At 37.6% G+C, this 13,328-nt stretch overlaps 1 protein-coding gene across 14 annotated transcripts in view; it reads left to right on the top strand.

Moving 5' to 3' along the window:
- Positions 1–13,328, top strand: part of CARF (calcium responsive transcription factor) — a 40,302-nt gene that overhangs the window by 23,132 nt on the left and 3,842 nt on the right. For 5 of the 14 annotated variants that reach the window (XM_014954523.1, XM_014954525.1, XM_014954537.1 and 2 more), the window contains 5 exons: positions 812–942; positions 1,948–2,314; positions 4,618–5,313; positions 9,744–9,787; positions 11,152–11,244. In XM_014954523.1, the coding sequence (XP_014810009.1) occupies positions 812–942; positions 1,948–2,314; positions 4,618–4,736 (617 nt within the window). In that variant the 3' untranslated portion in view covers positions 4,737–5,313; positions 9,744–9,787; positions 11,152–11,244. Of the gene's footprint in view, positions 1–811; positions 943–1,947; positions 2,315–4,617; positions 5,314–9,743; positions 9,788–11,151; positions 13,322–13,328 lie in introns of those variants that run through there. The other 9 variants (XM_014954527.1, XM_014954526.1, XM_014954534.1 and 6 more) reach the window with 8 other exon arrangements.

The raw sequence follows: 13,328 nt of genomic DNA, 5'->3' as shown, positions 1-13,328 counted from the left end.
CCATTCACCAGGCTAATCTGCATACACAGGGCAAGCTCTTCTTTTACAGTTAAAGCAGCGAAACAGCAAAATAACAGGTTAAGCAGTATCTCCTTGTGTCTGGATTAATCTTATCCAAAATGTTCTGAGTGGCTCAAACAGGAAATGGAATGATCCCACGGGAAGTTTTCTTGCAGAAATTGCTACAAGTCAATCTCAATTTTTACAAGTCTTCAGGAAATGAAGTCCATTATTCTTGCATTAAATAAAGATTTTGAGGGTATGATGTAATCTGTAGGCTGAAAGTCCTCCAGATAAATGGACTTCTGTGTGATATTGCATAGAAGTTATCCTAATTTCATGAAGAAGTTTGGGAGTGATGGGACTTAGAGGATTTCCTGTGTAGATTTTTATTTTAGAAGACAACTCTTTATTTTGATGCCTGTCTGTTATTGAGTCCTTGCTGAGCTGTATGTATTGTCAAGTTACTCCATTGCTGCTTTGATAGAATTTTTTCAGCTTTTATGTTATAACTAGAAATCGAAAGCACGGGTGAGGTTGTAATTTCTTTGCTCTCCAAAATGGATTTACTGGTGCTTCTTTTTTAACTCTGAACAGGCGTATACAATCCTCCTACAGTATTGTCTTTGTCTCATACCCAGCCTTTTTTCTTTAGCATCCAAGTTCTTCTGCAAAAACAACATATATGTATAACATGTCTTTTAAATGTCTATATTGAGATTGAAGGGGTTTGTTAAATTTGCGGGGGAGGCTTTTAAATGGGAAGAAGAAATTTGTTGTAACTGTCTGCTTCCTCTCTGTGGTACTGTAGGGAGCTCAGCAGGGGAGTCAGTTGTCACCAAAGCTGAATCCAACCAGAGCGGGGAGTCCCTGCTACCAGAAACAGCACAGCTGTTGTCTTCGCTCTCTTCGCTTCAGCCCAAGATATTTGCACAACTTCAGGTACAGTCAAGTCATTTACAGAATGTCAGATGTTCTGTGCTGGGAATGTGAAGGTGAGCTGAGAACAGCAGATTCCCTCCCAGCTAGTGATCCCAAACACTGGCTAGGTAACACAGACTTTGAACTAGCTGTCAGCTCTTCCTTTGGCCTCTCTTGCATGTCACGTTTAGCATACAGCTGTGGTGCAGGGCATCCCACTACTGTCTTTTGACACTTTGAAGTTAGGGTATCTTGTGAAGGCGAAAGCCAAGAAGTTGAAGGTAGTAGGCCTCTTCCTCAAACCAAGCACCTATTTGTTTTCCAAGTGGTCTAGTAATTTAATAATGAAAATGTTGCAAAAGTGAGGGGAGATAGGTCAGTCTTATTTAATCCTTTTAAATCTTCCTCCAGCCTCTTAAGAAAATATGTTAAAAATCCTAAAACTGTTCCCAGCTCAGATCTGTAAATTTCCAGGTTGAAAGGCTGAAGAGTGGGGATGAGAGTGCTATGCTAAAAGAGCTTCTTCTAAAGCTCTTCTCCCTTCAAAGCTGGCTCTCCTAGCCTTTTTACCTAACTGCTTATTTGAAAAGCTGCCTTCATACTTCCTTTCCCAATGAAACACATGATTCCCTCCCTAGAAATACAGTCTGCAGTAAGGTGCTTTTCTTACAGTTTCCCTCTCCTTCTGAAGACAGCCTGAGTCCACCTTGCTCTATTTTAAAGGGTTTTAGTGCCCTTCTCTTGTGGGAATGGGCAGTATTGGGAAATGATTTGAAAATTAGTATCAATCCAGAATTAGACCTTAATGGTTATTAAGTAGTCTTCTAAATACTGCTGGATATCATTGTCCTAATTGTTTTCTATACAACTTCAGCCTAGTGTTGCTGAACTGACAGTTCAAGAGAGATGATGTATAGGAAGTCAGAAGCTATCCAGGTTCCATCATTGCAAAATATGTGCCATTAAATGCAAATTCCTCCTGCTGCAAATACTGGTATGTTAGTACATGTGCCTTCTCTTTCACAGGGGTTGCAGCTGCAGTCAACTTTTACCTCCACAAATGGATCAACAGCCCTGATAACTGTAAATAACCATTCCCCTCCCAGCCCTGTGAGTCTCCTGGATTCCATAGGGAGTGCAATAAACAACCATTCTCTAGCACTCAGTCAGGGACACAGTCTGCAAGCAGGTGCTGTCCTAACACAGCATAGTGCTGCTGCCTCTGCTTTTGGGACTCCGCCTGGCTCTGATCAGAGTCTGGTCACCATGGGCCAGTTGGTAGCAGTTGGAGGGGTAGATGACTCCAGAAGCCTAGAAGGAGGAGTCCATCAGATTCTCTTGGGAGATGTGCAGGCTATTCCAGTACGGATTGTGGACAGCCATCCAGCACTTAGTAAGTTGCAGTCTTCCCAATAATATGTAAATATAGAAAATACAGTGGATTTTGTTCTCTGTGTCTTGAAGAAAGGAGAGAAATTTGTTAATAATGGGGAACTCCAGCACAGACTTCTTTCAGCTGATCCCAATTAGTTTATTGGTTTTTCTGTGAAAACATGCAGACGGTAAAAAACCAAACCAAACCCCCCCCAACTTAGTTTTTGCTGTAAAAAGATGACTCATCTCTTTCTTTGTCTAAATACCAACTTATTTGATGAAGACAACATTTTTGCTAAAAATCCTCGTATTTACCTAAAATTATGATCTTCAAAATAATGTTTTAAAACAAAAAATAAGACTATAAAACAACTGTTACTGAATCTAGTTGGGACTCTTCAGAAAGAAATGTGGGGATTTTTATGACTTTTTTTCTTTGCACTATCCCAGCAGATTTTTGATATTTTTTAATAAACTTCTACTAAGATCATGTAGTCGTCAATATACTTTAGCAATGATCAGTTGGAGTTGTATGTAATTGCTTGGAATTTCAAACTTCTGTTTGAAAATACTTTTTAAAAAAATACGCAATAAGCACCGTAAATAACTTTATCAAAATAGAAGGCTCCTTAAAACCATTGTTATCAAATACAGATAGAGCCTTTGAATTCTCAACCATGGAACCCAATTGAGAATGAAAGCTTGCATTCTCAAAGAATGCTTTCTAATTCTTGGTGAAGAAAACCTATTAGATATGGAGCCTGTGTAAATCAGTGCAACATATCCTTTTGACTTTCCTGAGAGTCTGAAATGTTACCTGTGCAATACTTTATTTCTTCTCTATTATCTTCTCTTGTCATCTGTGACTTCTGAAAAGATGACTCGAGTAGTTTTGCAGGAATGTCCAGGTAAGATGTGCTAGACCATAACTTACACCTTCATAATGTCATAGCGATAATTATCTCCAGATATCCTGATGACCTGATGCAGGTCAGCAAAATGTAACTTGTACTAAATTCTATAATATTTTGAAAATGGAATTTAAGGCTACACAAAGAAATAAAAAGAAAATAAAGGCTACATGAGGAAATATACTGAAATTCGCACATGTTAAAGTAGTATTGGTATGTTTTACTGTGGCAGTATTGAAAAGTTAAATTTAAGGGGGTTTCTGCCTGCTGTACTCCAATGTTTGTGTAACTGGTTGTTTTCCCTTTTATAATTGAATTTGACTTATCTCCTGAGAAATTCTCTTTTTCATTCATGGTAAAAGAATTTCAGAGAGGTTATCAAATGCACCTCCTCCATTCAGTTGTTTAACCCATTTTTTCAATCTAGATGTTGATGCCTCTTAAAAATTTTTTTCTAAGTGATAAGTGTTCCAAGTGAATTTTTACAGAAATAGTATTTTACATAAAAAAGAAATGTAGTCAAATGTAAAATTCTGTAATTGCAAGGACTAAACTCACTGTTCCTTTGGGATCTCCTTTTTTTTTTCTGCTCAAGATCTCAGTCTATCATCACCAGCCTGAATTTGAAAATTGTGAGAATATTGTGGGGGAGTTACCTATAAAATGCACAGATACTCTTTCTTTTTTTAGAGGCAAGTTCTTTATCTGGAAAGGAGGACAAAAACTAATCTAGACTGAAGAGACAATAATGTTAGAGAGCTTACTGGGAGGAAACAGCATATACTTGAAAATAGCAGTTTAATCAATGTGTATTTCAAAGTATTTTTTCTCGTCTGTGTGTGCATATGCTTATTGCACACGTGTGCTTGGTTAAAATTGTCCTGTATGTTCTGGATTTTCTCTTGTCCAAGTGCTAACTTAAGAATAAGCTGTTTCCTGCTGAAAATGTATGTACAGTCATTGAGAAGTGGCCAGTAAAGGCTGAAGTGCAAGTCATTCTCTAAATCAACGTGCTTTAGAGATTTTTTTTTTTCAACAATAGCACCTCCATTCCTCCTTTTCTTGGCAAAGATGAAAAAAAAATGGTAGCTTTATTTTTCCTTGGGAAAGAGGAAAGACATTTCACGAGAGTAGTTTTATATTTCCAAACATAGTGGGGTTTTCATAAAATATTTCAAATATTCTTACTTGAGAGGGCCCTTACTGCAGTAAATTCATGTCAACTTGCAGTGTCTTATAGCACAGTAGATGACAACTGACTGTCAAACTAAACAGCAGTTAACTTCACAAATGCTTTACCTATTAGCTTTAGTTCCTGAAATATTTTTCTTTTAAGTGCATACAGTTATTAGGGTGAAGCTTTATCAGTGGAGTGTGAACTTCAGTGATTGATTTTTGTTTTGTTTTTAAGCTGAAGAAAATACGGAGGGTGTTATCTGTGTGAGCCAAGTTAAACAAGAGCCAAGAGAAAAAGCATTGTCTATGGAGCCAGATAAAATCAGAGACTGCCACAGTTCCTCACCCATTTAAATCTGTGAAGCCTGGAAAGATTTTACAAATCGGCGAACTCTAAATGTCTTGGAAGGAAAGGCAGGTGCTCTCAAAGTGATGCCACTCTTCTAAAGTCGTACTGTGACATTCAGACCAGGCATGTTTTATGCTAGTTCTGACAGACAGCTGTTTTGATATATGAGTGATGCAGCTCACTGCCAATTCCAGGTCATTCAGTTGTCCTGTGGAACACCGCCTTTCTCTACTATTTCAAGTTTTGAATAATCTGGATGCTATCCAAATGGCCCATTTTGGTCGACATTTCTGAATGTCTTCCACAGTTTAATTCCTTAGCTTTAGAATATGGATCACAATGCTGGGTTTCCTTTTCTCCTTGAGGCCCTCGACTGTTACAGCACTACAGAGACCATAGTATCTGCCAGCTCCACGACCACAGAATCCAAAAGCAAAGTGTATGAATACAGCAGTGTTTTTGTGACTAAATGAAGATCCAAGATGCTAAATTTCAAAGTGATGAAGGACATGGATGCTTAAGAAAATGCAACTTTGACCTGATTGTAATGTTAATGGTGTGAAGATCAAGGCGAGGAAAAAGGTGAGGTTGCCAGGTGAACGTAAGGTTGTATGATGAAGAAAAGTTTGAATTGTAACAGGGAATGTTTTCAACTTTGACATCTTTAAGCTTATATTCTGGCTTTATAATGAGGTTCACTGCTACATGCAGCCTTTCCAGTGGTACTGTATTAGCAGTTTGTCATAACTAAAAGCAGGAGTCTTGTCTCATGGGAAATGAGAGATGCTGCCATTTCAGCGTATCTACCTTTTGCTTTATGCACTTATGCTATCAGCTCAGATAAGTACCATTTAGCCTGCTGCTGTTTGTGATGTAGGGCCTACGGATACATGACTAGCAAAGAGATGCCCAAGAAAACAAGGCAAGTAATATAAATCCAAGCAATATGTGCAAGTGTGCTGTCACTATAACATTCAGAAAACAAACTCATCTCTCAGTGGTGGCAACTTCAAGACTGAAGTGGTCCGCATTACTTAAAATAGTTACCAGGAACCTTTAAAAAACTGAGTATGATAAAAGATATGAAAGTCTTTTAACCAATATTTAAGCCAAAGCCATAATAAGTGACAAACGCTGAGTTGTATCATCTGTGACAGACATGTTTCTTTAAGAAAAAAAAATATGCCTACAAATAATTTGGAATCCTTTGAAAGCAGTAAATTAAATCAAACTGATGCCGATATAGATATCAAGTTAAACAATGGCATTGTTTGCTTCAGATATTGAATTCTTAGAGAAACATTCAGAGTATTTTGTATAGAGCAATATCTGCAGTTCTGTTATTAGTTGCTACTAAGTGTTTGAGAACTTGCTCATAAAATTAGATTTTTTTTCTGCATGCTGTACAAGAATGCAATTTGAGGACTTTCTCTTTTTCAGACTTAAAAAAAAAACCACACAAAAAAACCCCAACACCAAAAAGAAAAACAAACAAACCCCAAAAACCAAAACTGGAAAAAAGATTGGCTCATTTATGTAGAGGGGAAGTGTTAGGAATATTTATATGAACATGAAAATTGGCATTTTACTATTTAAATTAATTTAAATATTTAAATATTTAAATTTGTTAACATAAAATCAAGACATTCATAAACATCATCTAAATAAAAGATCAATTTTTCATTTTCTTTTGAATATTTAAAGCAAAATCTTTCAGAAGTCTCACATTGAACTTGGGTTCCAAATCACAGAATTGCCTAGGTTGAAAGGGACCTTTAAGATCATCTAGTCCAACCAAAATAAAATAAAAAAAAAATACCAACACTAAACCATCTAATACCTCTATAGGCAGCATCTTTTAGGTAGGTGCAATAACTTAGTCTTACCTTAAAATATATTAACTTCTATGAGGTTAACTAATGCTGTTAATGCTGTTCATTTAAAGCTAATGTTTGTGGATTAGCTTAAATTAGAATTTTCCAACAGGGTCATGCTCTTATTAAGTAAGAGTCAGTATTTTATCATGCAAGTGCGTGGAGAATCTCCAGTTCTTTGGAGCCTTTCATACTTCGTTTTTACACTGACTTGTTTTGTGTTACGGCTTACTCATTTCTGGGTAGGTAAAAATCCCACAAGGTTCACCCTTTTGTGGTTTGTTGTTGTTGTTGTTAATTGTTAAATGGATGTTCTCTGCTGCAGTCAGTTCTGGAGTACACAGGCAACAGTTGCCTTTTCTTTTCCAATTCAGTAACCGTATACCAGAATGGGTGCCTACTTCCACTCTGCTGTATTCAGTGATTCCATCACCTTTGGTTTTTCTTAGAGTTTAAATTAATGCACTTCAAAGTATATCACCTTTCTCAATATTACTAATTTTTGAGAGTTTTTCTTCATTTTTGAGAAAGCTGTAACTTACTCTTTTAAGAATAAGCAAAAGATTATTAGCAAGAGGTTATTTCAGTTTTAGTTCTTATCAAAGCAGACAATATGTTTGTGATTGGAGTAAAAGAGAAGTTATATTTCCACCAGTTTTTGCTTAATTCCCTCATTAACAGATCTGTTCTTTAACAGTCACTGTTCCCACCATAGCTACAGTCTCATCCTGTGCTGAACAACATTTCTGTTGGTACTTCTATTTTTGATTTAATGCTCACAGCTGGAGGAAATACTCTTTTAGTCCATCTTGAATTGCGGGCTGTGAAATGAGTTCTATAATCGACCCTGAAAACAATAGAACAAAAAGTTGGGAGAAATTTAAAGAACCAGTAAATATTTTGTTGTTTTTAAAAGCTGGGGATGAGAGTTGCAATTCTGTTAATTGAAAAAAATTATTTAAATGCTCCTTCAGCCAATATGTTTTTGTTTTCAGGTTTCTTCTTTTTCACAGAATTTCAGCTCTTTGTCTTCCAAATGCATATTCCAGTCTATTACCATGTTGTGTTTTAATTTAGTGTAACCTTTCCTCTTTAAAGAGTATGTTTACATTTCTTCTGTGTGTGTTGCTAATGGGGTAACACAAACTCGTCACCTATATCCGGTCTCTGTAGTCAGCTTAACACCTTAGTTCACTAATTTCCACCTAAATTTTACAAAAAAGGCTCTTTTATGTATATGAAAAAATCAAAATGCTATACCACTTTCAATGCACTTAAATTTGCATAGAGTCTTCAAGGCTGATTTTTCAGAGAAGGCTATGGTGCAAAGTAGTTGGTTGTTACTTTGTGTTGGAATTGTAGATGTTTTTCTGATGTTTACTTTGTTTTCTTGTGGTTGTTATGTTCAAGCATTTATTTTGCAAGCTAGAAATCCTGAGCTTCCACACAGTACTGTAAATGAACAAATCACTCTCCGATTTATCCTCATTGTTGGTTACCCGTAACAGTGATTGCTTGGCTTGACAAGAAGGGCTGTGCTTATGTATGTGCATGCAAAAATATTTTTTTTGCTAAAATGTAGAGAAGATATAAAAAGGGCACGCATCCAAAGCTCTCATTCAAGGCTGGCAACCTCTTGGATGGAAACCAGTAGTGGTAATGAGTCCTTTACATGCTCTTCAAAAATCCAGGTTTGGTCATGTTGTATGAAGATTGTTGCAGTTTGTACAAAATTTAAGAGACAAATGTCTGTATATGTATGTATATATATTTATATAGTAACTTAATGTATAATATTGCTATTCAAATGTAAACTACTTTTTCATTTAAAGTAATGGTCTATGTTGTGGTTATGGGGGCTCATGGAGAGAAATACAAAAGCTACTCGGGGGCAGTGGTTTCTGGGGATGAAGGAGAACAAGTAGGACAGCTCCAGGGAGACCAGGAGGAAGAAGGTTCTGAAGGTGTGTGAAAGGCAAGGGTCCTGCAAGGAGGGCTGGAGGGGGCTGTGCTGGGGGAAAGTCCTGGGCCCCAGAAATAGAGCCCATTGTAAAGGCTCTGTACAGCTCCTGAAACTATGTCAGTAGTGCATAGGGTGAGTTCATGGTAGGAATTTTAAAGCATGGAATAAAAGGAAAGTGTCCTGACCTCAAAACCAGCAGAGCTGCTTGAGTTTTGGTGAATACCAGAGGAAGCTAAATGATGTCCCATAGTCTGAGACACCTGTTCATTTATTCTAATAAGAAACTCCCCTTAGACCTTCAGCCCAGGAGCGCAGACTCCTTTCCTTTACGTGTTACCAAGGAAAATACACCTTTTCTTCCCAACTGAATTAACTTGCTGCTCTCCTCATCCCTCTGACTGCAGCTCTGGCTACCTCAAGCATGCTCAGTATCTACCCAAGTCTCTCTTCCTCCACACTTATTAGGGCTTCCACTCAAATTCCATGCTCTCAGGCCCTCCAGTTCCCAATGTTTCACTGTTACGCTGTTGAAGCAGCTGGTGAGTTCACTGCACAACTAAATACTGATGAGATGTTTTCCTGTCAGTCTTTTTTCCTGTCTCCCCGGGATCCTAAGTCTGTATGTTCCTTTAAAGTTCATTTTTTTTTCCGTGCTTGGTTTGGGTCTTATCCTTACCTGGATGAATATTAGGCAGCTACATTTCACAGGTCATTTGTTACATTCACAGCAGCTGAAAGAGTTGAGAAAACAAGGTGAAAAGGATAATTTATACCAGCTGTTAGGGCTTTAGGTTGAGAAACTGGCCTCTTTCCTTTCATACTGCTTGAGTTCCTGGTTCTGGCTGTGGAAAATAGCTCGTTGGTGAATCATCTGCCTGTTGGCAAACTTAAAGCTTATTCAAACAGGTGTATTCTCAAAAGGTTAGGCAGGAAGAGTCTGTTCCATTAGGGATAGAAAGTGTGTATAGCTGAGGATGGTGCTGTGAGAAGTTACTACTTGTTGTGGATCTCTGCTGAGAAAATTCTACTTGATCTGCCCTTCCCTTCTGAACAACGCTTTTGTAGAAATAAACTTCAGAGTCCCATCAGTAATGACCATCTTCTCCCAGCAACAGTGCACCTCATTAATGAATGAAAAAGGCATTGTGTAAAATGGGCTGTGTTGATTTTTTTAGGTCAGAAGCTATCCAGCAGGTCTATCCAACAAGCATCAACTAAGGTATGATTTGGGGGGGGAGAAGGAGGGGAAGGCAAAAATCTTGTCACATGATGGGAGTGTATGTGCATTTGTTTGTGTTTTTTTTTCCCAATGTAAACTGTTGTGCCTTAGTATCTCACTCTCTAACACAAATGACAAATGATGTGGTTATTTTCTGAAGTGATTTGATGTGTTTTCTGGAGAGTCTTCAAAGGAGTGATCGGAAACAGTACTGGTGTATCTGGTGGAGAATGTATTATTGGGTGTTTGTCATCTAGGGCCTCATCCTACTGTAGTGCAGAAGGGATTTTAAAATCACGGAATGTTTTCTGAGGACGAGCACTGAGTGTCTTTGTCCTAAGGAGTCTTCCCTGAACAGAAAACTAGGAACATTGGGTGCTGTGAGAGTAACTCTCATCAGTAATCTGTTAGCTTGTGCTAGATAGAAGAAAACTTGCAAAAGGCATGCATATGATAACCTCTTTGTGGAAAAAGTTACCTTTGGATGCTGAATAATTTTAAGTGATATATGCATAAGAAATTGTATGAATTGTATATATTTTGAAAAAAAAAGGGGGGGGGGAAGAAAATGGAGACATGAATAAATTTGCTTATGTTAGTTCTTTAGTACAGTTTTAATTACACTTAACTGTGGTTAAATGATGCAGATATTTTAGGATGCACATAATCAAGATCTTTTAATGTGGATAATGGGAATTCATGTTTTCACTGCCATCCTTAGCTCTTTGCAGTGCAGCTCAGTTGGTCATTTGGCAGGTACTGGGCATCTGTTAATGATGGTCTACCTGTTTAAGCAAGAGTGTGCTGTTCTAAGCAAATTAAATTTCTTGTTCTTCCTGATCTTTTTTCTAATAGGGATTGATAAGGCTCATAGGAGAATGAAAATCTGTTTGTAGTATAGTGATTTAATAAGAGTTAATTTCTGGGTCCTCTCTATGGAGGAACTAGAGAGCAAAAACTTACACACTATTGGATCAGGCATTTGGCCATTTTTCTAATGTACTTGGATTTCTACAGCAGGACAGTGTCAATACAGTATAAGCTATCACTAAAATATTGTTAAAATTTTAGCTCTATCTTTTGTTAAAAATATCTTAAATGTTGATAGTTCAGTGGCTCCAGGAAAGATCAGATACTTCCACTCTGTAGAATAGTCTCTGTATCTAGATACTATTTAAATTGTAATTAGGTATGGCAATCAAATGGCGTGAGAGCCTGAAACAGAGAGAGGTGCATGTTGGCAAATCAGTGGGAGAGGGAGGAGTTCAGTCCCAGTGTGCTCAATTCCAGACTAATGTTCTCTGTCTAGTCCTGAATGTGCCTCTTGAGAAACAGTGATGATTTCTCTTTGTGTTCTGACGTAGCTGTTCTTCCTGCTTGCCCATTCAAGAAGTTGTACAAGCCTGCAAACGACATGGAGATCATGAAGAAAGTCCGTAAGATCTTACGGAAGGACCTGCAGAAGTGGAACAGAGGAGATTAAAGGTTGATGACTTCTACAACGCCCACATTCTTTGGTGGGAGAAAGAGAATTTTCTTTTTTATTTATTTGTTTATTTTTCAATAGAGAACAACAGCACATCTTCCTTTTCCAAAGTATTAGAATGACTGTGTCTCCCTGATCTCCTTGACAAGATGCCTAGTGTTTGGACAGATCTCAATGTTTTTATGAGTATGTGCCAAAATGTTAGTGAATACTTATCCATGCATTGCTGTCTTTGCATGTCATACTGAAACTGTAGGCCAGTGCTGCCTCCCCATCTTTATATTGTCTGTGTACTTTTTCTTAAAGTAAATGAAAGCTTGTTTTATAAAGAAATAGTGGAGAACTTTTGTCTGAAGTCCTTTCAGATGCATGTTTTTACAGAGTAAGCTTTAACTTAAGGTGGATAATGTTGTATTTCTGCAGAAATTTCTGATGAGGAAATACTAGTGGATACTTGTAACCCTGTGATTACCTACAAACAGCCAAAGCCTTTCCCAATTTTTTTCTTTTTATCCAGAACAGGAAGCATTCCAAACTGGCCTTCAAAACCACCATATTCAGTGCCTCAAAGGTTTGGCACTTTTGTTCCTGTTTGTAGGTGATCTCCCATCTATACTGCAAGTCACTGTTTTCAGGGTTCTTCCATTAAAAAAAGAACAGCAATTATAGAAACAAACTTGCACAGATGGGGGGGGGTGGTGTGGGAAACAGGAGTGACACGAGAATCCTTACTTACCGCCTCTCCCATCACACAAGGGTACTTCTTTTTGTTTGCATAATCTGACCTGGTCAGTTGACAGCATATAAATAACAATATCTGAAAACCACAGTTTGTTTGTAAATATCTGTGTCACATAAGTCTGGATGTGACAAATTTTATTTGTGCTTGGAATTTGTATTGGTTTAGTGAAAACAATGGTGTCATAAATGGTCAAGTCTCAAGAACTGACAGAACCTTCGGATGTGAATTTGATCTTAATCTGAGCTTTAATTGAGCGAGGGAGAAATTTTAAGGCTGTGCTCCTGTGTTCTGCAGTATTTGTTGAACAGAAAAAAAGCCTTCAGTTTCTTCCAGCTCCCAAGAGCTGCGTTTTTGTTTCTATCTGATACACAGCTGCTTTTATTCAGCTCCTTGAGGATGGCTCATGGAATTCTGCTTTCCAGCTTAAGGAAAGATAGAGGTCTCCCTGTATGAAAACTTGATGATCAGTGTACATAGTCCGAGTGAGTTGGGAGCACCTAGAACAGTCACCCTCAAGCATGCTGTGATTTAAGCTGTGTTAGGAATGGGAGCTGGTAGAAGGAATAAGCAACTGAAGAATGTAACGGTAAAATTAGGCATTCTTGCTCTTCACATAGTACCCTCACACAGTACCTTTTCTTACACATCTTGAGAGAAACACTAGTCAGCAGTGGGATGAAAACAAATCTCAATTTTTCCTCCCCTTTCACCCCAAACCTACAGTTTAAGCATGGTTTTGATAATAAGCCACAAATTTGGCCTAAAAAAAAAATAATAATCTTCTATCCTAGATCTGGGTGTACAGTGTTTAATTCCTAAAGGACTGTGCTAAAAATTCAGTTGTCAGGTCACTGTTTTTTTAGACATAAATACAACTTTTTTATCACAGATGTTTCTCTTAAAGCTAAAATTCAATGGGAGAATTAGAAATTAATTATTTATGTTTCTTACAGATGATACTTTAGTTTTCTGAAGTGTGCAGGTGTTTCCTCTTTGGCTTCTACTTATAGCTCTTCATTCACTATGCGTTGGATGTTTTCTCAGGAACACTTACCTCTGAGAGTACTCCAGATAACCAGCAAGAAACCAGAATGGAGAACAGAAGAGGAAGTGAAGTTTGTAAAAAGCTGCTTGCAGGAGATAGAAAGCTCTCAAAGTTACAGCTCAAGATTGCAGTTTCTTCTGGCTGAAGTGGTTCACTTTAAATGGTAAATGTTTTTTAGTATACAACTCCTAGTTACTGACTTTGGTGCTGTTTATGCTCTGAGCTCACATCTAATAAAAGCTAGAATGGTAATCGTGTATATTTGCTT

The sequence above is a fragment of the Calidris pugnax genome, unplaced genomic scaffold (genome assembly GCF_001431845.1).
Source record: "Calidris pugnax isolate Ruff unplaced genomic scaffold, ASM143184v1 scaffold103, whole genome shotgun sequence".
In the NCBI taxonomy this organism is placed as follows: Eukaryota; Metazoa; Chordata; class Aves; order Charadriiformes; family Scolopacidae; genus Calidris; species Calidris pugnax.
This window is presented reverse-complemented; position numbering and strand designations above follow the sequence as displayed.